The sequence below is a fragment of the Hypanus sabinus genome, chromosome 16, assembly GCF_030144855.1.
Source record: "Hypanus sabinus isolate sHypSab1 chromosome 16, sHypSab1.hap1, whole genome shotgun sequence".
Taxonomy (NCBI): Eukaryota; Metazoa; Chordata; class Chondrichthyes; order Myliobatiformes; family Dasyatidae; genus Hypanus; species Hypanus sabinus.
This window is the reverse complement of record NC_082721.1, coordinates 23,896,665-23,923,539: the sequence shown is the minus strand read 5'-3', so window position 1 is coordinate 23,923,539 and position 26,875 is coordinate 23,896,665. Positions and strand designations below refer to the sequence as shown.

General features: G+C 45.5%; 1 protein-coding gene across 3 annotated transcripts in view; it reads right to left on the bottom strand.

Annotated features, from left to right (window-relative positions):
- arhgef18b (rho/rac guanine nucleotide exchange factor (GEF) 18b) overlaps positions 1 to 26,875 on the bottom strand; it is a 211,033-nt gene that overhangs the window by 178,350 nt on the left and 5,808 nt on the right. For 2 of the 3 annotated variants that reach the window (XM_059991289.1, XM_059991290.1), the window contains exon 1: positions 15,530 to 16,638. The exons of the other annotated variant lie outside the window; for it this stretch is intronic. In XM_059991289.1, the coding sequence (XP_059847272.1) occupies positions 15,530 to 15,605 (76 nt within the window). In that variant the 5' untranslated portion in view covers positions 15,606 to 16,638. Of the gene's footprint in view, positions 1 to 15,529; positions 16,639 to 26,875 lie in introns of those variants that run through there. 3 annotated transcript variants of the gene reach the window in all.

Sequence of the window (26,875 nt, the reverse complement as noted above, 5' to 3'; positions counted from 1 at the left end):
TGGAGAAGTCAAACAGGGATCCACATGGTTAGGGAGGACTCCCTTAATGGGGAATGCCTGTGCATGACTTTATTTAATGTGAGGAGGCTGATGCACAGGCAGCAGGATATTAATAAGGTTGAAAGAGTGCAGAGAATGCTTACAAGGATGTTGCCAGGACTTGAGAAACTGAGTTACAGAGAAAGGTTGAATAGGTTAGGACTTTATTCCCTGAAGAGTAGAAGAATGAGGGGAGATTTGATATATAAAATTATGATGGGTATCGATAGAGTGAATGCAAGCAGGCTTTTTCATGCAGGCGAGGGGAGAAAAAAACCCAGAGGACATGGGTTAAGGGTGAAGGGGGAAAAGTTTAAAGGGAACATAGGAAGGGCATCTTCACACAGAGAAGTGGAATGAGCTGCCAGTTGAAGTGGTGAATGAAGGCTCACTTTTAACATTTAAGAAAAACTTGGATGAGAGGGGAATGGAGGGATACGGTCCAGGTGCAGGTCAGTGGGACTAGGCAGAGAAATGGTTCGGCACAGCCAAGAAGGGCCAAAAGGCCTGTTTCTGTACTGTAATGTTCTATGGTCCTTGACAGATCAAGGGGCAGTGTCCAGTGGCCGGACGACTGGGGACCCTTCACTGCTGCAGCCTTCCTCCAACTTCACTGCTGTTGTGATGCAACATGGCCAGTTCCACTGCTGAGGTCTAGGTTGAATCACTCTTAGACTGGAATTTCCCCCTTTTGGGTGACATTACCAGGAGCTAAGTGCCAGATGGCTAAACTCTGGGCCACGTGCTCTTGGGACCTCAGGAACTCATAGGCCTCTACACCACAACAAGGTGATGATCCATGCAGCCACTGGATAAGGCTGGCAGAAATTTCCTCTGTCCACAACATTAATGCATCACATGGGCATTAATGACCGTGTTATAAATGTTCAAGAAGAAGAACCATTGCATTTTGTTCCAGATTATTAATCATTTGAACTTGTATTCCATTGGTGCCGTGGTATCAATTAATTGAACTGAACCACTAGCCTAGACTTCACAAAGTTAGACCAATAACTTGATTTGCCCCTTCTTTGGACCATAACCTTGCTGCACTGGATAGGTTTGTAGGGGTACACTATTGGAGAGTTGTACTCCTGATGGTGTCACCATTGGCAAATAGGTCTGTGGCAAGGTTCCAACCAACTACAATCCAAAATTCTCAAGAGCCCAGCCATGAATTAGCCTTGTCTGCGAACTTGTCATTTCTGTTGCCAAGAAAACAGATGAGAGCTGTAGCAGGTTGGTAAGGGGTTGTGGCAAACTCGCTTCCCACAATTTCCCATTTCAAAATTTCACAAGCCTCTTCTAAGTGTGCTAATGCTCACTACCTTACAAACCACAGTAATTTAACTGCAATCTCCTCACCATCACCCCTGCTGAGACTTGTCACATTTCACAACCTCAGAAGCAAAAGCTATATACCAAATAAGATCATTTGGAAGTTTGATTGTTGGATTATAATACATTTAAACCCTCCAGAATAGATAATGACACTACCTACAGGAGATAATTATTTATGAGGGGTGATTGATAAGTTCATGGCCTAAGGTAGAAGGAGTCAATTTTAGAAAACCTAGCAAATTTATTTTTCAACATAGTCCCCCCTACATTTACACACTTAGTCCAGCGGTTGATGGATCCCTTCTTTGTAGAAGTGGTCCACAGCAAGGGTGATTGATAAGTTCGTGGCCTAAGGTAGAAGGAGATGAGTTATTAACTTCAAACTTTCTGCATGATCGCTCAAAGAGTTGAACTGCATGTGCATGTAACGAGAGTGTCTTGGACCTCCAGGTGGTCCACAGCAGGGGTGATTGATCAGTTTGTGGCCTAAGCTAGAAGGAGATGAGTTATACTCCTCTTGTTACATGCACGTGCAGTTCAACTCTTTGTGTGAAAGTGCAGAAAGTTTGAAGTTAATAACTCATCTCTTTCTACCTTAAGCCACGAACTTATCAATCACCCCTGCTGTGGACCACTTCTGGAGGTCCAAGATGCTGACCTCTACAAAGAAGGGATCCGTATGCTCCACGACCGCTGGACTAAGAGTGTAAATGCAGGAAAAATAAACGTGCTAGGTTTTCTAAAATTGATTCTTTCTACCTTAGGCCACAAACTTATCAATCACCCCTCATAACTTATACACAGTGCTGGTGCAGCTTTTGCCAATTTTTGTCAGATCTTGAGAATCTTGTGATGTGCCACTGAATTAATTCTCCCAAATAAGCAAGTCTAACTGTCCCTGTGCTTTAGATTTCTCACACGTGGAAACACCTTCACTGCTCCCCCCTCAAGCATAAAAATAATTTTCCCGGAACATGACAGGCAGAGTCCCTGGGGACAAAATTTAAATGGAACAAATTCCTGTTACACCAGAATGGGTTAATTCACTGTTCACACTTTGTGTCACTTTGGATTATCCTTCATCAAATTAAAATCATATTTCATTCCAATCTGGCACCAAGATCCTTATTAATTTCAGCTTTAGCAAACAGGGAAAGGATGGGATTTGGCATACTGTTGTTCTCAATCAGATATCTCTGGAGGATCTAGGATACCCCTGCTTCTGGTTACTCCAATCGATCCAACTGGTCCAAGCTTTTGTTTGTAACCTCCACAGATCTCCTCCAAATAATTTAAAAATATAGGGCATAAGAAATACAAGCAGAAGTAGGCCATTTGGCCCATCATACTGCTCTGCTATTTAATAAGATCATGGCTGATCTATTACTCAATACCACCTTCTTGTACTAACCTCTTGATTCCCAATGGAGTTAAGAATGTATCAATCTCATTCCTTGTATATATAGTCGGTGATGAAGCTGCCACATTACTCTAGGGTAAAGAAACCCAAGTATTCGCTAATCCTCGCAGCGAAGGAATTTCTTTTCATCTGTCCTCAGCGGAGGACCCTTTACTCAGAGCTTGTGACTGGTGGTTCTCATCACCTCACCCACAGGAAAGACCTTCCCTGCATCTATTTCGTCAAGCCCAGAAGAACTCTGTATGTTTTAGTGAGATTACCTGTCATTCTTCCTGTAAGCCCACCCCCATATCACAATATTATGGAAATTTATGGCACAGGGAGTGGCTGTTTGGCCTATTGTACCTATACTAGTCTACTCCCATAGCACAAGCAATTCTACTTGCTAAGTATATCCATTGACCAGATTCCTTCCAACGTATGATTTATTTTTCTGTCTTGCTGATAAGTGTTCCGATACTTTCTCTGGATTCATGTTTGATCCATTTTAGAGCTTCACGTGTGACAACTCTCCAAGTGTCAGTGTGGACAGCAAAGACCACCGAAGACGTTGCTTGCAAGTCCCATTCTGCGTCATCCAGCATTCGTTGCTGCATTTCCCAAAGGATATTCTAGTCTGAGAATTCCACTCCCCCTTCACAGGACATTTGGACCAAACTTCCTCCTCTTCCCAGCTGGAATCAATCCCACAGCAAACAACCAGGAAGAAAGCTGAGCAAAGGCGGCACACCAGTAGCTATATTTCAATCAGAGTTCTGGTACATCCCCAAAGACACCAGCACATTTCTACACATGTATGTCTGGCCTCATCACCGCCTGGTATGGATGCTTCAGTGTTCAGGATTGAAAGAGGCTGCAGAGGATTGGAGATTCAGTTGGCCTCACCATGGGCAAAACAACCTCCACCACTGCCCCCCTCCACTGCCAACACCACCATCAAGGCCATCTTCAAAAGGCAGTGCCTCAAGAAGTGCATCTACCATTAAGGGCCCTCTTCTCATTGCTACTATCAGGGAAGAGTTACAGGAACCTGAAGACCCACACTCAACGTTTTAGCAACAGCTTCTTCCCCTCTTCCGTCAGATTCCTGAATGGTCCATGAACTCATGAACACTACCTCGCCACTCCTCTTTAAACGTTTTATTTATTCATTGCAACTTGTAGTAAGTTTATGTCATGCACTGCTGCCACAAAACATTTCCCAACATATGCCAGTGACAATAACCCTGATTCTGATCGACTCCTCGGCCTCTGGCTCAATAAAGTTGGGTAAGGCCCCCCTCACCAGGACTGCTTTCTCTTGAGGTTAAACTGAGGGGTTGATATTAATAAAGGTTTTTTGAATTATGAACATTCACTTGAGCAGATAAGGTGAGGAATTCCGTGCTAGGGATGCAGAGAACACTAGGATCACCAATAGAAGATGGGCATTCATCAATCCAATAACAAAAATAGAGCAAACAGATGCAGGAAAACTGAAATCGAAAACACTGCAAACATTTGTTCGATTTTCTTGCCCTTTTACCTCACCTCTTTCCCTAACACCTCCATCCTATTTGTACCCCCTCTCTACTCTAGCAATCCCTGGAGAGGGATTTGCTCTATATGTAATGCATGATGACCCTGCTCTGGGAACCCTTCATGTCACAGTGTAGGGGGGAGCTTTACTCAATATCTGAACAATGCTTACCCCTCCCTCGGTTCATTCAAATGGCCTTTTGAAAATTCTTTGTTACTCTTTTAACACTGGCACTAGTCTAAGTTCTGACTCACACAAATATATTGTTAATTGCACAAGCATTAATAGTTAGTGCCTCACAGAACCAGTCCATCCTGGCTGTGTTGATTCTCTAACTGTTCTCATTCCCTCTGCCCTTCCCCATTATTTTCATCAAAGTATCCAATTCCTTACAGGCTCAGCTCAGAGCAGAATAACATGGGGTCTCCAGTCAGAGAGACATACAGAAGTACTGCACAGAAATAGGCCCTTTGGCCCACCTAGTCCATGCAATTTAAATTGCCCACTCCCACCGACTTGCGACAGGACCCTAGCCCTCTGTATCCCTACCATCCATCTTCCTATCCAAACTCGTCTTAAATGTTGAAATTGAGTTTGCATGGACCGCTTGTGTTGACAGCTCATTCCACACTCTCAGAACCCTCTGAGTGAAGAGGTTTCCCCTCACGTTCCCCTTAAAGTTCTCACCATCTACCCTTAGCCCATGACCTCTGGTTGTAGTCCCATCCAATCTCTGCGGAAAAAGTCTCCTTGCATTTACCCTATCTATACCCCTCATAACTTGGTATACATTATTGAGTGAAGTCCCTCATTCCTGGTAAATCTCCTCATCATCATCTTTGGTGCTAACACTCCTCACTGTAATGAGCTCAAAATCCACATGGAAAAAGAACCAGATTTAGGCACACAGCTAAGACAACCTACACAGGTTCAACAGGGTGAAAGTCATCCCTCTGTGTTGTATCATTCTGTGATTATAACAATCATTTGGGTTGTGCTGTGGTTGGGAATATATTAAACTAACAGGGCTTGTTCCACCTTTAGTACAGACTGTGTACTTTTAATGATTTGTTTGTCAGCTGCAACTTATGAAGAAAGAAAATCAGCCTCTTTCAAAGGACTCGAGAGGACGGAGTTGAGTAAATCTTTCCAAGACATTAAACATTGCTTGGGAGAAATACAGAAACACTTTGCGGGATATAATTAGAGGCTTGGCTCAGCACTATATAATGACTGAATAAATAATTACATTGAAATATCTGTAAGATTAACAATGTAGGAGAGAGACTGGTTGTTGTTTAGTCCACTCAGTCAGGACAAGCTCCAAGTGCAAGTTAATCAGAATGGGGCAAATCAAACCTGGCTTTTGCTCCAACTCAGTAAATGGACAAGAAAGTTAGTGGAACATAAAATAAGAGCTAGAGACATGGTCAAATAAATGCTTGCTCACAGATATTGTTTAAGAAGCATTTCATGGAAGGAGGAGGAGGGGAGAGGCAGAGAAGCTTAGGGAGGGAATTTTGGCTTACAATCACAAAAGAAAGAACAGCCACAATCATTATTTAGTGATCCCTGCTTAGCGGTGAGGACTTTGGATGAATGTAGGCCAGAATTATGGCCTGAGTCAACCTTGATGTTTCATCATCTGAGCTCCCAGATGAAGAATGGCCACTGGAGCCAGGCATCAGAACCTGGCTGGAAACTTGGAGACTCTGCCTTGGAAAAATGCCAAACAAGGGAAGAATACTGCCGGCTTTTCAGCAGAGAGATCTGGGCTCGAGCTAGACCCAGGCTTATCAGTGTTCTCTCCCTACTTGTTAGCTGCCAAGGGTTCCATGTGAAATGAATTGTGCAGTCTCTCCACCATATCATATTTGGATATCAGTCAATAGCCTAAAACTCCTCATACGTCAGACATAACTCGGCGGTGCTACTTTGACAGATACCAAGCAAAGTGTTAGGTGGAAAATGTAACTGTCACCATGCCGCTGTAATTGAGGTTGTGCTGGAATACACAGAAAGAGCTCTACTTCAAAACTGGCCTGCATGCAGATTACATGCACCAGGCACTTTGGAGCATTAGTATAAAGAGTAAGCCATCCAACTCTGACCAAATTAAAAAAACAATGCCAGTTGTGAAAGCTCAATTTGACCCCAGTTACAGCTTTTCAGGAAAGGCAGTTCCAAAATTTCATCACACTCTATTTCTTTTTCTAAAATAAGCTCTTCCCAACTTCCCTCCTGATTTCCGAGCCTTTAAGTTTATATTGAGGATTCCCAAAAGAAGAGTTAAGTTTCTCTATACCTACCCTACCAAAAATTCTATCACATTAAATGCCTTATTCAATCATTCCTCCAGAGGTGGCCTCAAAAGTGGAATAACATTAACGACTGAGATATAAATATTTACAATGGCGGGATTGTCCAGTTCAATATGAGTTGCCCTTACACAATGTTCTTAATAGTACAACAGAAAGAGAAGACATAACAAACTATGGGCATAATTCTTTGAAAGGGGAGTATTGACTTTGTTTTTGCATGCAGTTAACTTAGCTAGTACAACTTCAAATACTGCTGTTAATCAGTGCAGAAGGGTGTTCGGGGAAGGGGCTGTCCAACACGTGTTGAACACACTAATCAGGTATGTGAAATGTTTCAGGAATTGGATAGCAATGTGAGGAATGTAGGAAAGGAGGAGGAGCATGAGGGAAGATGTTTCCAAGTCTGGGAGAGTCTAGGACTGGTGGCACAGTCTCAGAATAGAAGTCTCTTTAGAATAGGGGTTCCCAACCTGGGGTCCACGGACCCTTCGGCTAATCCCAAGGGTCCATGGCATAAAAAAGGTTGGAGCCCCTGCTTTAGAACAGAGATGAGGAGGACTTTCTTAAGCCAGAGGGTGGCGAATCTATGGAATTCATTGCCACAGACGGACCAGATCAGAGCAGAGGTTGACGTGTCCTTGATTAGTAAGGGCCTTGAAGGTTACAGGGAGAAGGCAGGAGAATGGGGTTGAAAGGAAAAATAAATCAACAAGATTGAACGACGGAACAGACTAGATGGGCCAAATTCATTACTCTGCTCTTATACTTATGGTCTTATGGAAGCTTTGGGTTCTGGTAAGCTATTCACTTGCTCTTTGCAGCCACCCGGTTTCATCAAAGGCAAGACCAGCACTTCCATAAGTGTCTTTCACAGTCTGAGCTCCATCACGGTTTACAGTCTGAGAAATAGGTACACCTGAAGACACCGCGATGAAGCAAGGACTACAGCAACCATTCTAACATGGCAAGCTCCTACAACAGGCATGGACTAGATGGGCTGAAGGGCCTGTTTCTGTGCCGTACTTTTCTATGATACTAACAGCAATGTAATCAGGTATTGCAGGAATACATATTGGCCAAGGCATAGGACATCACTCTTTTGCTTTTCTTTGATAAATGATTCTGATCCTCTGCATGCACCTAGTTTGCAAATGAGGCCTCAGTTGTAGGTCTGGCCCAAAAGATGTCATCTCCAACCCTATAGTATCCCGTCTACACTGGCCTGGAATACAATTGAACCCAGAGAGTGAGTAGGTCAAAGCAATGGGTGTGGAAGGAAACCTGGCCACACTCATGTTGCCTGAAACCAGACTATTAAACATTTCCCTTTTTTCAGAAACTGTGTGAGTGAGAGATGGAGAGAGAGAGATAGAGAGAGAGAGAGACAGAGATAGAGAGATAGATCTTAGATTGAGTTGAAGGGTTCAGGACTTATGAAGAGCAACTGATCTGCATTTAAGCTAACCACCCTCTTTCTGCTTTCCGCAGGGATCCCTCCCTACGTGACTCCCTTGTCCACTCGTCCCCCCCCATCCCTTCCCACCGATCTCCCTCCCGGCACTTATCCTTGCAAGTGGAACACCTGCCCTTACACTTCCTCCATCACCACCATTCAGGGCCCCAGACAGTCCTTCCAGGTGAGGCGACACTTCACCTGTGAGTCGGCTGGTGTAGTATACTGCGTCCGGTGCTCCTGGTGTGGCCTTTTATATATTGGTGAGACCCGACGCAGACTGGGAGACCGTTTCGCTGAACACCTACACTCTGTCCGCCAGAGAAAGCAGGATCTCCCAGTGGCCACACATTTTAATTCCACATCTCATTCCCATTCTGATATGTCTATCCATGACCTCCTCTGCTGTCAAGATGAAGCCACACTCAGGTTGGAGGAACAACACCTTATATACCAGCTGGGTAGCCTCCAACCTGATGGCATGAACATTGACTTCTCTAACTTCCGTTAATGCCCCTCCTCCCCTTCTTACCCCATCCGACATATTTAGTTGTTTGTTTTTTTCCCCTCTCTCTCTGCCCATCACTCTCCATCTCCCTCTGGTGCTCCTCGTGCACTTTCTTTCTCCCGAGGCCTCCCGTCCCATGATCCTTTCCCTTCTCCAGCTCCATATCACTTCTGCCAATCACTTTTCCAGCTCTCAGCTTCACCCCACCCCCTCCGGTCTTCTCCTATCATTTCGCATTTCCCCCTCCCCCCACTACTTTCAAATCTCTTACTATCTTTCCTTTCGGTTAGTCCTGACGAAGGGTCTCGGCCTGAAATGTCGTCAGTGCTTCTCCCTATTGATGCTGCCTGGCCTGCTGTGTTCCACCAGCATTTTGTGTGTGATGTTTGAATTTCCAGCATCTGCAGATTTCCTCGTGTTTGGGCTTTTGCTGTTATCATATGCCATACCTAGATTGAAAAGACACCTCAAAATCACAGCCCAGTTCTTCTGTTTGTCCACTCTCAACCCAAGGCTTTCAGGATACATTGTGACTTCTGCCACAAAGGAGTTTATGGACAACTGATGCAAGAAAATGCCATTCAACTACCCTCCCCCTAACAATGTCACCCCCCCCCCCCACTGGTCACACAATGCCCCATATTGTAAATATACGGCCTACTTTCTTCTCCTGCTGAGTCTAAACCCCGGTAATTTTCCCTACTCCTCTTCAGAATAGTTCAGCCCTCAGCTTGATGTCTCAACAGCACCCCTTCTCATCCAATCCCCCAGATTCTGTCACTCACCTACGCACTAGGAGCAATTTACTGTGGCCAAACAACCTACCACAATTCTTTGGAACAGGGCTGGAAATCCACATTACCACAGGGAGAACGTGCAAACTCAGCACAGACAGTACCCGAGGTCGGCATTGTAACCAGGTCTCTGACCCTGTGAGGCAGTGGTTTTACCAGCCGCAACACTCGGTCACTTTTGGGATTTTTTTTTAATATATGATGCAGGACAGGCAGTGGTAGCAATGATGACTACCAAGGAGGTATGGAGTCTTACAGCTGTACAAAATGGGAAAAGGCCTTCAATCCACCATGACTGTGTTAACCCATCATGTACTAATACTACCTGCCTTGCTCATTCAGGTACCTGTCCGTAAGTCTCGTAAGTGTTGTATTGCTCCTGCCTACACCACCTCCTTTATCAGCTCATTCCAGATCCGAACTGCTTTTTATGCAATTCATTTACTAACCAGATCTCCTTTAAACCTTCTCTTTCTCACTTTAAACCTATCCCCACTAGTTTTAGACATCTGCTACCATGGGAAACTGACTCTAGGTATCTACAGCTAATTTGAGATTCAGTCCCCAATTGATGAGCATCAGACTTTTAGGTGGCACGAGTGAATCTGCAGATGCTAGAAATAAATAAAAACACAAAATGCTGGCAGAACTCAGCGGGCCAGACAGCATCTATGGGAGGAGGTAGTGACAATGTTTCGGGCCAAAACCCTTCATCAGGAGTGAAGTAACATGGGATGGTCGAGGGGGGAAAAGAAGTGGGGGGAGGGATGAAGTAGAAAGCTGGGAAGTGATAGGCTGAAGGGAAATGGGCTGGGGGAAGGTGGAGAATTGTGGGAAATAAAAGAGAAAGAAAGGTAGGGCTGGGGGGAGATTATAATGAGGGGGGAAGAGAGAGAAAGAAAACCAGACTAAAATTATAGATAGGGATGGGGTAAGGGGGGGGGGCAGGGGTATCAACAGAGGTCTGTGAGTTGGATGTTCATGCCAACAGGTAGGAGGCTACCTAGGTGGGAGATAAGGTATTGCTCCATCAACCTGCGTGTGGCCTCATCTTGACGGTAGAGGAGGCCATGGACAGACATATCGGAGTGGGAGTGGTCTGTGGAACTGAAGTGTGTGGCCACAGGGAGATCCCGCCACTGCTGGAGGACCGAGCGCCGGTGTTCGGCGAAATGGTCTCCCAGTCTGCGGCAGGTCTCCCCAATGTAAAAATGGCCACATCGGGAGCACCGGATACAGTATATCACCCCAGTTGACTCGCAGGTGAAGTGGTGCCTCACCTGAAGGAATTGTCTGGGGCCTAGGATGGTGGTGAGGGAAGAAGTGTGGGGGCAGGTGTAGCACTTCTTCCGTTTGCAGGGATAAGTGCCTGGAGGGAGGTCGGTGGGGAGGAATGAGGGGGATGAATGGACAAGGGAGTCGCGTAGGGAGCGATCCCTGCGGAAAGCCGAGAGTTGGGGGAGGGGAAGATGTATCTGGTGGTGGGATCCCATAGGAGGTGGCACTTTTAGGTGGAATAGTCTCAACTTCTCCTGATATACAAACCCACAGTGGGCAGAATTCAGCCCAGTCTTTAAGCTGGACACTAAAGGAGAAGCAACACACACAACATACTGGAGGAACTCAGCAGGTCAGGTAGCATCTATGGAGATGAATGAACAGTCGACGTTTCGAGTCGAGTCCCTTCTTCACAACTGAGAAGAACTTACAACTCACCAGAGGCAGACAGGCCAGAGTCAGAGCTAGTTCAGGAGGGAGACAGCACATAGCACACTTGCAGATACAAATAGCCCTGGGCTGCAAAGATCAAGGCAAAGTGTTCACCTGGAAATACTCCCAATGGTTTAATGGGGCTTGTTGAGAGGTACCTGAAAGGAAATTCGATTTCCTGGGGTTTTCGATTCATTCTGGGTTTGCATCTGTCCTGAATGGGATGCACAAAGATGAGCTGAGGGGTTGTGAATACGAAGTAGACAAGAGCAAAAAGTAAGATGCTGCTGCTGTCTGGTCCCGTCAGAAACGGCTCAGTCTTGGAGAAGGCTGCCCTGCCAAGTTTGTGTTTGGAAATGCTTCCAGAATATTCTAAATGCTCGCCATTGATGGAAGGCTCCTTTGCTCTCCGGCCATGAAGAAAAACTGCACATGCAGCAGCAATGGGTCAGCGAGCTGTTTCTTTCACATTCCTCTCTTCTACTCTCTCATCCATCTTTCCAACAGAAAGTTACAGGTTAAAACTCAGGCAGGTGCTCGCACATTGACACTGTTATGTTCAGGTAATGGGAACTATTATTAGTCAAACACTGGTAAGATATTTGAAGTCCATCATTTTGAAAATGAACAAAGAAAGATTTAAATCCTGCCAAAAATATCTGCAAACCACGAAGCTATTGGATGTTTAAAAAAAAAGTTCAAGTGCTATCCTGATTTCCTGCATGGAAGGCCATCTTCATCCTTACGTAGTTTGTGAGTGTGGTTTGTAAAGGCTATGGGGTTCCAGGATTCATAAATGGAGGCAAAGAGCACAAAACCAGGGGAAACATGTTGATCAAGAACCCAGGACAGAACAGCCCAGGAACAGACGCTTCAGACCATAAATTTAGTGTGACCATGGTGCCAATTTAATCTGCACATGGTTTATCCCTCTGCGATCACACTGATGCACCATCAATAACTCACTCTGAGACGTAAGGGCGAGATATCAGCTTTTATTGACTGGAAGAAGGAACAAGCAGTGGTTGACCACCATACTACATCCTGGAGACAGAGAGGCCGGGCTCAGGCCTCAATCACCTTTATACTGGGGTCTGTGGGAGGAGCCACAGGAGCAGTCAGCAGGGGGGGTGTCCAGACAGGTAAATGTAGTTCACCACACACACGTCAGTCTAAATTCCTCTGAAAACTTTGACGTGGTATCAGCTTCGACCAATTTCCTTGACGGCATGTTCCAGGCACCAACCAGCCTGTATCCCTGTAAGTCTCTGTTAAACCTTCCCCCCTTTCACCTCAGGCTACGTGAAGAAAAGAACGCATAGGATCAGGGTCGGCAGAGCCAGGAAACGGTGGCTGTTGGGAGTGCTCAACCAGATGCAGACATGGAGTCTCGGGACCACTCCTGTGTCATAACAATTCTATCATCCTTTAATAAGTAATTATTTGATTTATCAGCAGATAATTAATTTCTCCCCTTCTTTGTCACAGATACACCAAACAACATTCCCCACTCCTCTCCATCACATAAAATTCAGCTTGTTAAAAAAATCACAGGTAGAACACTGTTTTCTGGGCAGAGGTGGGGGTGAGTTCTTTCTGGGTCCCAGCACCACTTGTGAAACAGACCACAGCAGGTAAGGTTTACAGGAAACACTGCCCTGTCTCTCCTGCACAGGAGAGCACCCTCCCACTCTCTGCACACCCTGATGGTACTGACTCCCACGAGGTTGGTTCAGCCACAATATCAAGAGAAGTTGAGGTTGTCCACTTTGGGGCAAAGGTTGAAAGGAGATATGACAGAGGTGGTCATAAGCTGGGCTCAGACAGGGGAAGTGGAGGGTAGCTGTATCACTCAATCAATGGTTCAAAGGTCAGGGGAGAGAATTTTAAAATTGCAGGTGAAAGGTACAAGAGGAAATCATTTCTTTGAGAGAGAGAGAGAGAGAGAGTGGTTATAGTCGGGAATCCACTGTTTGTCAGGGTAATGGGAACAGAATGAATTGGATTGGCAATGGAGGCAGAAATAATTTCTGCTTAAAGCTAGCATGGTTTGATGGGCCGAATGGGTTTCTGTATTGTAATGATTTCATGAAGTCTTTCCACTGCTGTAATATGAACAACAGGCATATAGAGAAAGAAAAGCCCCACCAAGCACTGTGATGCATGGTCAATTAATCTGCGTTCTGTGCAAGAGAGAGGATATTGCAGCTATCTTTCCCTTCCTTGCAAAATCGTTCTGTGCCATGGTGTTAGCCGTGTGGCCCAGCAGTTAACAGAACTGGAATCTCAGGGACATTTGGAGGATTAAAATAGTCTGGTTGAGACCACTGTATAAATACGCAGACTCTTGACAGGCCGCCGTGGCAATAATGAAGAAAACACTGCAGCGATAATTACTAGAGATTCCGAGATTCTCGACATCTTGAGCAACACACACAAAATGCTGGGGGGGGGGGGTCTCAGAAGATCAGGTACATCTATGGAGGGAAATAAACAGTCGACTTTTCAGGCTGAGACCCTTCATCTAGGCCTGATAAAGAGTCTCAGCCCGAAATATCAATTGTTTATTCCTCTCCATAAATATAGCAGCCAATTTCTGTACAGAAAGATCCTACAAACTCTAATAATAACCTCATGGCCTAGAGTGATGAACTACCAGAATGAATGCTGTCATTCTGTAATGTTTCAAACAATCGTCATCTTAACCTCACTGGTGATTTCCAACATCCACTTAAAATAGAAGATGTAATTTCAGTTTAACGCCTCATTTCAAGACGGGATCCCTCAAAATGCCAGGCTTCCAGACTCTGCAGGAAGGGCCGGCTGGGATGACATGGTCTGTGCTGGGAGGGCCAGCTGGGATGACATGGTCTGTACTGGGAGGGCCAGCTGGGATGACATGGTCTGTACTGGGAGGGCCGGCTGGGATGACATGGTCTTTGCTGGGAGGGCCGGCTGGGATGACATGGTCTGTGCTGGGAGGGCCGGCTGGGATGACATGGTCTGTGCTGGGAGGGCCAGCTGGGATTACGCAGTCTGTCCTAGGAGGGCCAGCTGGGATTACGCAGTCTGTTTGTTTACTGAACCAGGGGATTTATGGGAAAGTTTAGAGAATGAGATTAAGGAAGCTGCATGAACAGTGTAACTCAGAAGCAGGTAGAATACTGTGAAAAAGTCTTAGGCACATATATATAGCTAGGATTCCAAGGACATTTGCACAGTACTGTAGTAATTTTATGTATTACACTGTACTGCTGCTGTGAAAAAAAAAGCAAATTTCATGACACATGACTATTGATCAACCTCATTCTGATAAGGGTCTGAGAGTGGGAGGGGGATCCATGGTTGGGAAAAAGGGAATGGAGAGGGGAGGGAGCAGGAGGCACCAGAGAGACATACTGTAATGATAACTAAACCAGTTGTTTGGATCAAATGACTTGCCTGGTGTTTCAGTGCTGGGTGTGTCTGCACCCATACCACCCCACCCCTCCGCTCCGGCACTCCTTATCTCCCACACCCCTCCCGCGGCACTCCACCCTCGCCATTCCGAACATCCTCTGCTCCCGCCAGATTTACCGACTCGCTCTCCGCTCCACGTTGACAAGTGCAATGCCAAGCAAAAGTCTTAGGCACCCAGCTATACACAGATGTGCCCGAGACTTTTGCACAGTACTGTAGGTGATATCCCATATGGCCGTGGTGGCATTCAGCACACACACACAAAACACATAAGTATGTACATCCATGTATCGTACATATACATACACACATACAGAAGCAAAGATACACTGATACTCAACATTAGTGGTTGCAGACATACACACAGCCACACATGTGGACACTTAGGTAAATAGACAGAAGTACGAACACGAACACACACACATACGCGTGCATTTTAATCGACACAGTTCAGGGAACACAGATGTTTACACATTCCCATACATAAAAGTACTAAGCATATGCTTGAATATCATATGTACCACTTATTAGCATGAATCAATCTGTAAAATATCCCCAGCCTGGTGGAGTGAAGCTGTCAGATATCTGGTTATTATCCAATCCACCTTCAGCCCCAACTGCCAGACAGAAGACCTTGGAAACACATCTCGATTCGCAAAGGACAGTTGTTGTGTTCGATCTGTACCAAGGCCCAGCTGCCCCACAAATGTGAGCAGATTCTGGATCTTAGCATGTACAACCAGTACGTTCAGCAGCAATGTGTTCTGTTATACCACTAGAAACTCAGAAACCGCAGCACAGAATCTTTGCACATTTTCACCAAGAGACATGTTGTTCTTGAACCGAGACAGACAACAGACTCTGGGCTCTGAGTCAAACTTTCATACATAAAGTATCACAAATAATAAGTTAAAAGAAGCAAAGCTCAAACATATTAACAGGAAATGAAGATAGAGAAACAATACCTTTCTTAAATGACCATCGTTTCATCCAGAATTTAGAAAAGGAAGGCCAGGAGTTATTCAAGGGGGAATCAGCCATTTAAAGAGTTTCAAGTTACTTTCAAACAAGCCTCAGGACTGTGAAGGTTCAGGCAGACAGAGGCAGCGAGAAGCAAAGATCGTAGCCCAATATCGAAACAGCTTCAAGAGCTGAGAGCTGCAAGGGGGTGGGGAGAGAGCGTGCTGTCATACTCTAGCAAGAGTGCCAGCATCTGAGGCCAGGGAAAAAACGGCTGTGGTTTCAGTGGGTGTAGTACAAAACAGAGCTGGGGCGAGTGGATAAGAGGGGAGAAGGGGAGGGCAGGAGAGAGAGAGAGAGAGAGAGAGAGAGGGGGGGGGAACAGAAAGCTGGTAAAGAACAGCAAGAAACATCAGGAGCAGAACACAGAAAGAAACCAAGGAGTAAGGTAAAGGACAGAGAAATAAAGGAAAGGGGCGAGAGGGGAGGGTGACAGGAGAAGAAAGCAGTTTATATCCTGCTGTGGAAATTGGCAGAGGGGATATGGGGAAAAGGGAATAAAAGGAAAAGGATGGTGAAGAGAGTCAAGACAAGGAGCGTAAATTAAAGGCAGATGGAAAAGGAAGAAAATAAACCGAGGGTGGGAGGGAGAAAAGAAGCGCGAAGCAAGAGAAAAAGAATGAGAAAGTGGAGGGTGAAAGAGAGAGAGAGAGAACAAGAGGGAGGGAGGGAGAGAGTGAGAGAGAGAGAGAACGAGAGGGAGAGAGAGAAAGAGAGGGAGAGAGAGAACGAGAGGGAGAGAGAGAGAACGGAGGGAGAGAGAGAACGAGAGGGAGAGAGAGAACAAGAGGGAGAGAGAGAACAAGAGGGAGAGAGAGAGAGAATGAGAGGGAGAGAGAGAGAACAAGAGGGAGAGAGAGAGAGAATGAGAGGGAGAGAGAGAGAACGAGAGGGAGAGAGAGAGAACGAGAGGGAGAGAGAGAGAGAACAAGAGGGAGAGAGAGAGAGGGAGACAGAGAGAGGGAGCGAGTGAGAGGGCAAGACAGAACAACAGAGAGAACGAGTCAAATGCCTGCACCTCTTCCAACATTACATTTGCATGACTAGTCCCAGGACAAGAACCCTCTGGTGTCCCACTGGTTATTTCAGACCCTCTGTGACCTGTGGGCAGTGCAGGAGCTGGAGTGCATTCTCAATAGAGCATACCAAACTTAATTTATTCCCTTGATGTGATTTTAATAGTGTTGGTTTAAAACAAGACTTACTGCAGACGGAGGGAAACTCCCTCTAAAATGTCACATCAAATTTTCCCAAGACAGAGACAACACAGATAAGGTACTAAATAAATCTCCCATAAGACCATCCTATTAATCACTTCAAGGCCAGGAGTAAAGACAGAAACACTTAGCAGATCTCTCTCCAGAGGTGCTGCCTGCCTCTCTGCATATTTCCAACACTTTCTATTTTCGTTTCAGATTGCCAGCATTTGCAGTTTTGTAATTTTTACTCCCAGAGCAAGGACAACATAGATCAACTGGATTAGGAACTTCAACATTTACTTGATGTCGACGTGGATTGCTGATTAACGACAGAGGCCCCAATGGCTTTACCCTATGGAAGCTGTTGGCAATAATTAATAGTTGCCACTGCCAACATTTCTTGGAATATCTGAACTTAACACAGACCCCACAACAACAGAGCAAAATCTACTTCCTGCCTTTAACACATTTACATGGGACAGACAGGAAAGGAGTTTGTAAAGTCATAGCTCAAGTCTTCAGGTGTCAGCTGTGGTTCAACAGATTGCAATCTGGCCTGTGAGTCAAAAAGGTTGAGTCCCATGCTAAGCACTTCAACACAAAGCTCAGGCTGGAGCGTGCAGCACTGTCAGGAGCGCTGTTTCCAGAATGTGACACTAGGTGCAAGAGATCTCCTCATCAAAGGGATAGCAACAGATTCACATTCACACCGCCAGGGAAGGCAAACCTGAAGTTAAAATTCTCAGTAGAGTGCTAAGGTACCCTCCAGAATTGCAGAATCCATTGCAGAATGTTCTCAGGCGGAAGCGTGAGCACCCAGAGGTCACTGTACACACGTGTACCAGTGACATAGGTAGAGAAAGGGAGAAGGGTCTGCAGAGCGCATACTGGGAGTTCAAAAAGAGATTTAAGAAACAGGACTTCATGGGTAGTGTTTCTCAGTTACCTCCAGTGCCATGTACTGGTGAGGTCAGACATAGAAGGATAGGGCAGGTGAATGTGTTACAGAAGCTATTGCAGGGGTATAAGGCCAGGTTCTTAGATCATTGGGACTCTTCTGGGCTGTACAAGAGGGAAAAGGTTGCATCTGGACTGGAGAGGGACCAGCATCTTGGGAAGATTTGCTTGTGAGGGTTTCAGGACTGGCAGTGGGAAGGGGTGCTGAACAGAAATGAGGCAGCCTAGAAGTTAGGGGAAAACATCGTTGCCGATGATCAAGTTTAGTTGACAGGACAGCCAGGAGCTTAGCAAAGAGAGAGGAAAGAACAGTGATTTAAACTGCATCCATTTCAATGCAAGAGGCTTAATAGGCAAGGCGGAGAAACTCAGGATGTGGATTAGCTCTGGGGTTTGGGATGTTGTAGTCATAACAAGAAATGTGACCAAGGGAAGGACAGGACTGGTAGATCACTGTTACAGGGTACACTTGTTTCAGGCATGATAGAGGTACAGGTAAGATGAGGTGGGCAGGGAGGGTTGCCAGTTTGATGAGGGAGAACAGTGCTTAGAGAGAATATTATTGGGGGAATTGTCAAGTGGGGCTACATGAGTAGGACAGAAACAAGAAGGGTTTAAACACTTTGATGGATGGTATTATGGGCTCCCTGATAATCAACAGGGCAGCAGATGTATAGGGAGTGCAGTTAATGGCAAGAATAATAGAGTAATATTGGTTGGAGATTTTAACTTCACTAACATTGACTGGGTCATTCATGTGCAAAGGGGTTTAGACAGGGTGGAATTTGAATCAGGAACTCCCTTTACTATCTTATCCTTCCCTGCTTTTGAAAAGCTGCTTCTTTAAAATTGGTAGCTTTAACGCTGACAATTTATTACAGTCATGTGTACCAAGGTACTGTGAATGACTTTGTTTTGCATGCCATCCACACAGACCACTTCATAATATCAGTGCATCAGACCCAAACCCTGCACTAGGACTCAATCCTATCCTCGCACAGATGCTGCTTGACCTGCTGGGTTCATCCAGCGACTGTGTGCTGCTCCATCTTCCAGCACCTGCAGTTCCTTGTGTCTGTATCCAAATAGGATGAGGACCAATAGTCTAGAGGAGACATTTGCTGAACCCCAGTCAAGGGGGGTCTAAACAAGCTTGGCAACTAACAAACACTGGACTGTAATTTCAGAGGGACAGAGGCAGTATTTGATGTGTAAGATGGGTTTTAGAGTCAAGACCAGAAAGTAGAGGAGTGAGTTTGGCAAGCAGAGGAAACAGAAGCTGAAAACACTGGCTGCAGTATACTTCAATGCAAAGAGTCTTAGAAATATAGGTGAAAACCGAGGACAAAGTTAAATGTTAGAGATCATGGCATTCTGAAAAATTATTTCAAGGCTGACAGAAATGGCAGCTGGAATTGGTGAGGAGGGCGAGTGTGGAAAGTTGAGCAAAAATTGGGTTGTAGTCATGTAAGTTAACAAAGGAATTATAAGTTTGAGCGGGAATGATACATAAGACGCAGAAGCAGAATAAGGCCATTCAGCCCATTGAGTCTGCTCCACCATTCAATCATGGCTGATTTATTATCTCTCTCAACCCCATTCTCCTGCCTCCTCCCCATAACCTTTGACGCCCTGACTAGTCAAAAACCTATCAACTTTAGCTTTAAATACACCCAGTGACTTGGCCTCCATTGCCATCCGTGACAATAAATTCCACAGATTCACTACCCTCTGGCTAAAGAAATTCCCCCTCATCTCTGTTGTAAAGGGACATCCTTCAATTCTGAGACTATGTCCTCTGGTCCTACTCTTCCCTACTACAGGAAACATCCTCTCCACGTCTACTTTATATTTCAATATTTGATAGGCTTCAATGAGATTTCCCCCCCCACCAAACCATCAAACACTCCTCATGCGTTCATTCTTGTGAACCTCCTCTGAATTCTCTCCAATGCCAGCTCATTTTTCTTAGATAAGGGGCCCAAAATTGCTCACAACATTCCAAGGGTGGTCTGGCCAATGACTTATAACGCTTCAACATTACATCCTTGCTTTTATATTCTAATCATCTCAAAATAAATGCTAACATTGCATTTGCCTTCCTTACCACTGACTGAACCTGCAAGTTAACCTTTAGGAAATCCTTCGTGACCATACACTTCCCTACACTATATTCCATCTGCTACTTATTTGCCCTTTCTTCTAATCTGCCCAAGTCCTTCTGCAGGATCCCTGCTTTCTTAACACTGCCTGCCCCTCCAACTATCCTTGTATCACCCACACTTTGGAAGTCTGATCACCTGGCTGTACTTCTCCAAGTGTACATGGAGAGTGAAAACCACAGACCCAGTAGAGAGGACCAAAAAGGCATGGACAAGGGTGGCGGAGTAATGATTACAGCACAGCTTTGAGTCAGTGGGCTGGACGGTATTCAGCGATTTATCTTTGAATCTGAATGAATACACCAATGTTATCACCGATTTCATTAAAACCTACGTTGATGAGTGTGAGCCTTCGAGAACATACCTTATGTACCCGAATCAAAAGCCATGTATGAACCAGGAGATTAGTGGTCTGCTGAGAGCTAGATCTATGACATTCAAGTCTGCTGATCCAGGACCATACAAGAAGACTAGCTTCAACTTACGGAGGGCTATCTCAATGAGGGATAGGACAATGAAAGGACAATTCCAATTGAGGATAGAGGTGGAATTGGATGCACATTAGTTTTGGCAGAGATTTGCAGGCCATTACTTCCTACAAAGTGAAACCTAACGTCATGAACAACAGTGATGTTTCACTCCCAGATGAGTTCAATGCCTTTGAGAAGGAGAATAAAACTACAGCTTTGAGGATACCTGCAGCATCCAGTGACTCTGTGATCTTGTCTTGGAGACCAACGTCAGAATGTCTTTCAAGAGGCTGAACGTTTTTGCAAGGGGACAGGCCCTGATGGTGAACTTGGTAGAGCTCTGGAAACCTGTGCCAACCAGCTGACATTTTCAATCTCTCATTGCTACAGTTAGAAATTCCCAGCTGCTTCAAAAGGGCAACAATTACATCAATGGCCAAGAAGAGCAGAGTGAGCTTCCTGAACGACCATTGTCCAGCAGCACGAACATCTACAGTGATGAGGTGCTTTAAGAGGTTGGTTATGGCAGAATCAACTCCTGCCTCAGCAAGGCCCTGGACCAACTGCAGTTTGGCTGTGGCCACAATAGGTCAACTGATTTGCAATCTCATTGGCTCTTCACGGCCTTGAATCACCTGGACAATGCTAATACTTACATCAAGCTGTTGTTTATTGACTATAGCTCAGTGTTTAACACAATCATTCCTACAGTTCTGATCAAAAACCTCCAGAATCTGGGCCTCTGAACCTCCCTCTGCCACAGGATCCTCAACTTCCTCACTGGAAGACCACAGTCTGCGTGGATTGGAAATAACATCTCCACCTCACTGACACTGATAACGGACTCCAGAAAAGGTAAGACAAGGGAGCACACAGGGGTCCTCATCAAGGGGCGAGCAATTTCAACTTCCTGGGTGTCAACATCTCTGAGGATCTATCCTGGACCTAACGGTATCAATGCAGTTACAAAGAAGGCAAGACAACACTATATTTCATTAGAAGTGAGGAGATTTGGTATGTCACCAAAGACACGCGCAAGTTTCAACACTTGTACTGTGGAGAGCGTTCTAACTGGCTGCATTACTGTCTAGTATAAGGGTGGGAGGGAGGCTCCACACAGGATCGAAATAAGCTGCAGAAAGTTGTGAATTCAGTTAGCTCCATAGTGGGCACGAGCCTCCCCAGGATCCAGGCCATGCCTCAAGGTTGTAGTAGGTGCTTTCTATCTCCTGTCTCCACTAAGCCCACCTCCACACACTTGCCTTTGGTTAATCTGACACATCAATCCTTAGGGTCCTCGAAAGGCCAATAGGATATTGTACTGACTTTTCAAATGATTGAAAGTTGCTTCACTGTCAGTTAAAAATCCATGCTATAAATATTTGTTATTTCTCAGAGGAAGTGCTTCTTACTCTGGACTTGCTGCCGGCAATAGCCCAGAAATCAGTTCTTTATTCCCTGGAGAAGTGGGATCTCTTGGAGTTTTGTCCCAATTTACCAAGTAGAGAGGAAGATTATGCAATGGATTTAGGACCCCCCACACGTGACACGTGATCACAGCCTGGTCCACAGCCACAAGGAAATTAATCACTATTTGAAGGTGCAGATCATCTTAGCAGGTTAGGAAGAACGACTTGCGCAACACACACAAAATGCTGGCAGAAATCAGCAAATCATGGAGGAAACCCTTCATCAGGATTGGAGAAAAAGGGGGACCGAGGCCACAATAAGTAGGTGGGGGAGGGAAAAGTACAAACTGACAGGTGATGAGATGAAGTAAGAAGCTGGGAGGTGATAGGCAGAAGAGGAATATAATAGGAGAGCAGAGTGGACCATGGAAGAAAGGGAAAGAGAAGAGACAACAGAGGGAGGAGATGGTTAGTTGAGAAGAGAGGGGGTGAGAGGGTACCAGAATGAGGAATGGAAAAATAGAGAGAAGGAGGAAGGGCAGAGAAATTACCAGAAGCTAGAAAAATTGTTGTTCATGCTATCAGGTTGGAGGCTACTCAGATGGAGTATGAGGATTTACTCCTCCAACCTAGGTTTGGCCTCCTCATAGCAGTAAAGAGACCATGTACAGACATGTCAGAATGGGAATGGGAAGTCAAACTGCAATGAGAGCCGTTGCGAGATCCTTTTTTGGCAGACAGAGCGAAGGTGCTCGACAAAGCAGTTCCCAATCTACATTAGGTCTCACCAATGCAGAAGAGGCTGCAACAGGAGCACTGGATCCAATAGATGAACCCGACAGACTCACAGGTGAAGTGCCACCCCATTTGAAGGGCTGTCTGGGGCACTGAACGGTAGTGAGGGAGGAGGTGTCACACTTGCAGGGATCAGTGTTCGAAGAATGACATTCTTTTGTCATTTTGTGGACTACTTCAACAACTGCTTGGGATGACAGATGATTGTTGTGGGCTTAATAAAATAATTATTTTTTTTTAAATACCAGGTGAAATTCCTTGCTTCCCCTTCAAAAGTCCACCAGAAAAGGCAGACAAAGCCTCAGTTTAATACTTCAGCTGAGCTTCATCTAGTACTTCTAGATGAGATGAATACTTCATCTCTGTCGACACAATAGATGTTGAGAGACCCTACCAACCCTCTGAAAGAACATCAATGTGGGTGCATGTGTTTCATACTAACTCTGAAACTGTCCAAGGTGCTTTACATTGTAGCCTCACTGAGGGGTGGCGTCTCAGGTGTGCCAGGCTAAACAGGCTGCCTAAGCTTTACACAGCAAGATTCCACAAATTTCAAGATCACTTTTGAATGCTGATGTTTAGTGCATCACCAGTAGAACCTGAGGGATTTAAGATATTGTTCCGCCCACCTATAACACAGAGGGCACAAGATCTTAACGGCAGGTACAAATAGGGTCCCAGCTTCTTACTGTAAATATAACAGTCCCATCTTCTTTAAGTGTACAGCAGTGACATGCAATGGCCACACACCAGTACTGCATGAATATATGTTATTTTCCATCACTAACAATAACAGCTTTATTTAAGATAGCCCAACACTCCAAAAGTTTTCACTAGAGTGCCAACAGGAAACTATTTAACACCACTGGATGTTGCAATAGGAACCTGAAAGCTTGGCAAAGTGGTTGATTTGAAAGAGCTCCTTAAAGGATGAGACAGAGGTAAAGGAGGAGGAAGATTTAAGGAGGAAATTCTGGAGCTTGGGAGCGAGAAAAAGCAGGAGTGTGCAAGAACCAAGAAGAGATAGAGAGAGAGATAAATACTTTATCGATCCCAAAGGAAAAGGCAATGTTACAGCAACATTACAAGTTCACAAATATACAAATATTAGGAGAGAAGTAAGATGAGTAAAAATAAGTTACCTTAAACAGTCTAACAGGAGGGGGTCATCACTTCCCCAGCTATAGGTTGACTCATTATAGAGCTTAATGGCCAAGAGCAAGAATAACCTCACTTATCGGTCTTTGGAGCAGCGCAGTTGTCTTAGTCTATTACTAAAAGTGCTCCTCTGTTCAGCCAAGGTGGCATGCAGAGGGTGAGAAACATTGTCCAGAATTGCCAGGATTTTCCGTAGGGTTCTTTGTTCAACCACAGCCCCCAGTGTGTCCAGTTTGACTCCTATAACAGAGCCAGCCTTTCTAATCAATTTATTGAGCCTGTTGGCATCACCCGTGTTGATGCCATTGCCCCAGCACACCACCGCATTGAAGATTGCACTAGTGACAATAGACAGATAGAACATGTAAAGGAGAGGCCTGCAGACTCCAAAGGACCTTGGTCTCCTCTTTTTATACACACCCTCTATATTGGTGCTCCACTCAAGTCTGTCATCCAGGTACTTGTAGGTCCTCACCACATCCACGTCCTCCCCATCATTAGTAACAGGGAACAATGCAGGCTTAGTCCTCCTAAAATCCATTACCATCTCTTTGTTTTACTGATCTGAGCTGCAGATGATGCAGTTTGCACCATTTGACAAAGTCTTCCAGCAGGCCCCTGTATTCATCCTCCCTTCCTGTCTTTACACACCCAACTATTGCTGAATCATCAGAGAATTGCTTCAGATGGCATGACTCAGTGTTGTATCTAAAGTCCGAGGTACACAGTGTAAACAGGAAGGGAGCCAATACAGTCCCCTGTGGGGCCCCAGTGCAGATTATAGCCATGTCTGACGCACAGCTCTGAAACCGCACAAACTGGTCTGTCAGTCAGGTAGTCCACTATCTGGGGTACAATGGAAGTGCCAGTCTGCATTGAACGGAGATTTTCTCCCAGCAGTGAGGGCTGTATGGTACTGAAGGCACTTGCGAAATCAAAAGTCATGATCCTCACAGTGCTGCCCAGCTTATCCAGTTTCTACTCAGATTCAGATTTACTTACCACAGGTACACACAGTGAAACACTCTGCACACCCAAGAATGTGCCGGGGAAGCCCACAAACATCACCACCCGGTCCAGCACCAACAAAGCATGCCACATTACTTGGCAGAACAACACAGAACACAAAACAGAACATACCAAGTGACAGAGCAACAACAGCCAAACAATCCCCATTCTTCCCTCCCAAGCTTGCGTATACAGTCTTCTAACCACCAAGACAACACGTACAAACAAGCTGGAGGAACTCAGCAGGTCGGGCAGCATCCGTGGAAACGAGCAGTCAACGTTTCGGGCCAAGACCCTTCGTCACGACTGAAGGAGGAGGGGGCAGGGGCCCTATAAATAAGGTGGGGGGAGGGTGGAAGGTGCCAGCTGAAAAACCAATCAAGGGGTGGGGGAGGGGAAGCAGGGAGGGGATAGGCAGGAAAGGTGAAAAAGGAATGTAAGGGGAAAGCACTATGTAGTAGAAGAAGGCAGAATCATGAGAGAGGTGATAGGTAACTGGAGGAGGAGGCAGAGTGAAACTGGGATGGGGAAGGGAGAGGGAGGGAACTACCGGAAGTTGGAGAATTCAATATTCATGCCAAGGGGCTGGAGACTACCCAGACGGTATACGAGCTGTTGCTCCTCCAACCTGAGTTTGGCCTCATCATGGCAGTAGAGGAGGCCATGTATGCACATATCTGAATGGGAATGTGAAGCAGAGTTGAAGTGGGTGGCAACCGGGAGGTCCTGTCTGTTGTGGCGGACGGAGCGGAGGTGCTCGATGAAGCAGTGCTGAGATCCTCCAGCGTGTTTGTACGTGTTGTTTTGACCACAGCATCTGCAGTGCACTTTGTGTTTATAACCCCCAAGAGATGCCAGCTTCTTTAGCCTCCAGTGGTCGCATGGAATTGCAGACACTGGGCCTTCAACTTCCCCGATATAGGAAAATTTTCCCTATACACTATACCGTATATAAGCAAAATTAATAACTTTAAATCAAACATTATCGTCAGATCATTTCCACACAATTCTTATCTCCTTTCTGATTCTTTATCGATATTTATCAATGGTTATCTACTGTGCAAGACTACGGACTTGCTGAAAAGGCAGTCTTGAAGGAGCATAGTACTATTGAAGAGACACCACACCGTCTAGACAGCAGCAGAGAGGAAGTGTTTCACTGAAGGCAGCACTACCAGAGGGACAGTACCAAAAAGATGCCACCCTCCTCTCGAGTACTGAGAGCGAGCTACAATGTCAAAAGAGTAATGTTGAGGGCAACACTAAGCTCTCAGAGAGGCAATCCTGAGGGAGCACTGCAGTAGACCATAAAACATGGGGACAGAATTAGGCCATTTGGTCCATTATGGCTGATATATTATCATTCTCAAACTTTGATGCCTTTACTAATCAAGAATCTAACAACACACACCCTGCCAAAGTGTCTTGGCCTGAAACATCGACTGCACTCTCTTCCATAGATGCTGCCGGCCTGCTGAGTGCCTCCAGCATTTTGTGTGCATTGCTTGGATTTCCAGCATCTGCAGATTTTCTCTTGTTTAATAATCTACCAACCTCTGCTTTAAATGTACCCAAAGACTTGGCCTCCACAGCTATCTGTGGTAATGAATTCCATAGATTCACTGCCTTCTAGCTAAAGGAATTTCACCTCATCTCTGTTCTAAAGGGAGATCCGTCTGTTCTAATGATGTGCCTTCTGTTTCTAGACTCCCCAGCTACAGGAAACATCCTCTACACACCCACTCAATATTCTTTCAATATATTCAACGGGTGTCAGTGATATTCCCCTGTCAATCTTCTAAACTCCAGCAAGTACAGGCCAGGCACTCCTCAAACAATAACCCTTTCATTTTTGAGAAGCTATCAACCGCTGAACCGTCTCCAATATTCAATATTGAACAATATTGTTAAAAGGCTAAGGGAGCAATGCATTACAAGAGGCGCAGTACTGAGGTGGTGCCACGTCAAGGGAGAGAGCGTAGTGAGGTAATGCCGCTCTGTTCAAACTCCTGGGGGCGCACATCTCACACAACCACTCATGGTCCCAGAAAACACCCTACACTATCAGGAAAGGTCACCAACTTTCTGGGGAGGCTGAAGAGAGATGGACTATGCACATCTATACTCACATAC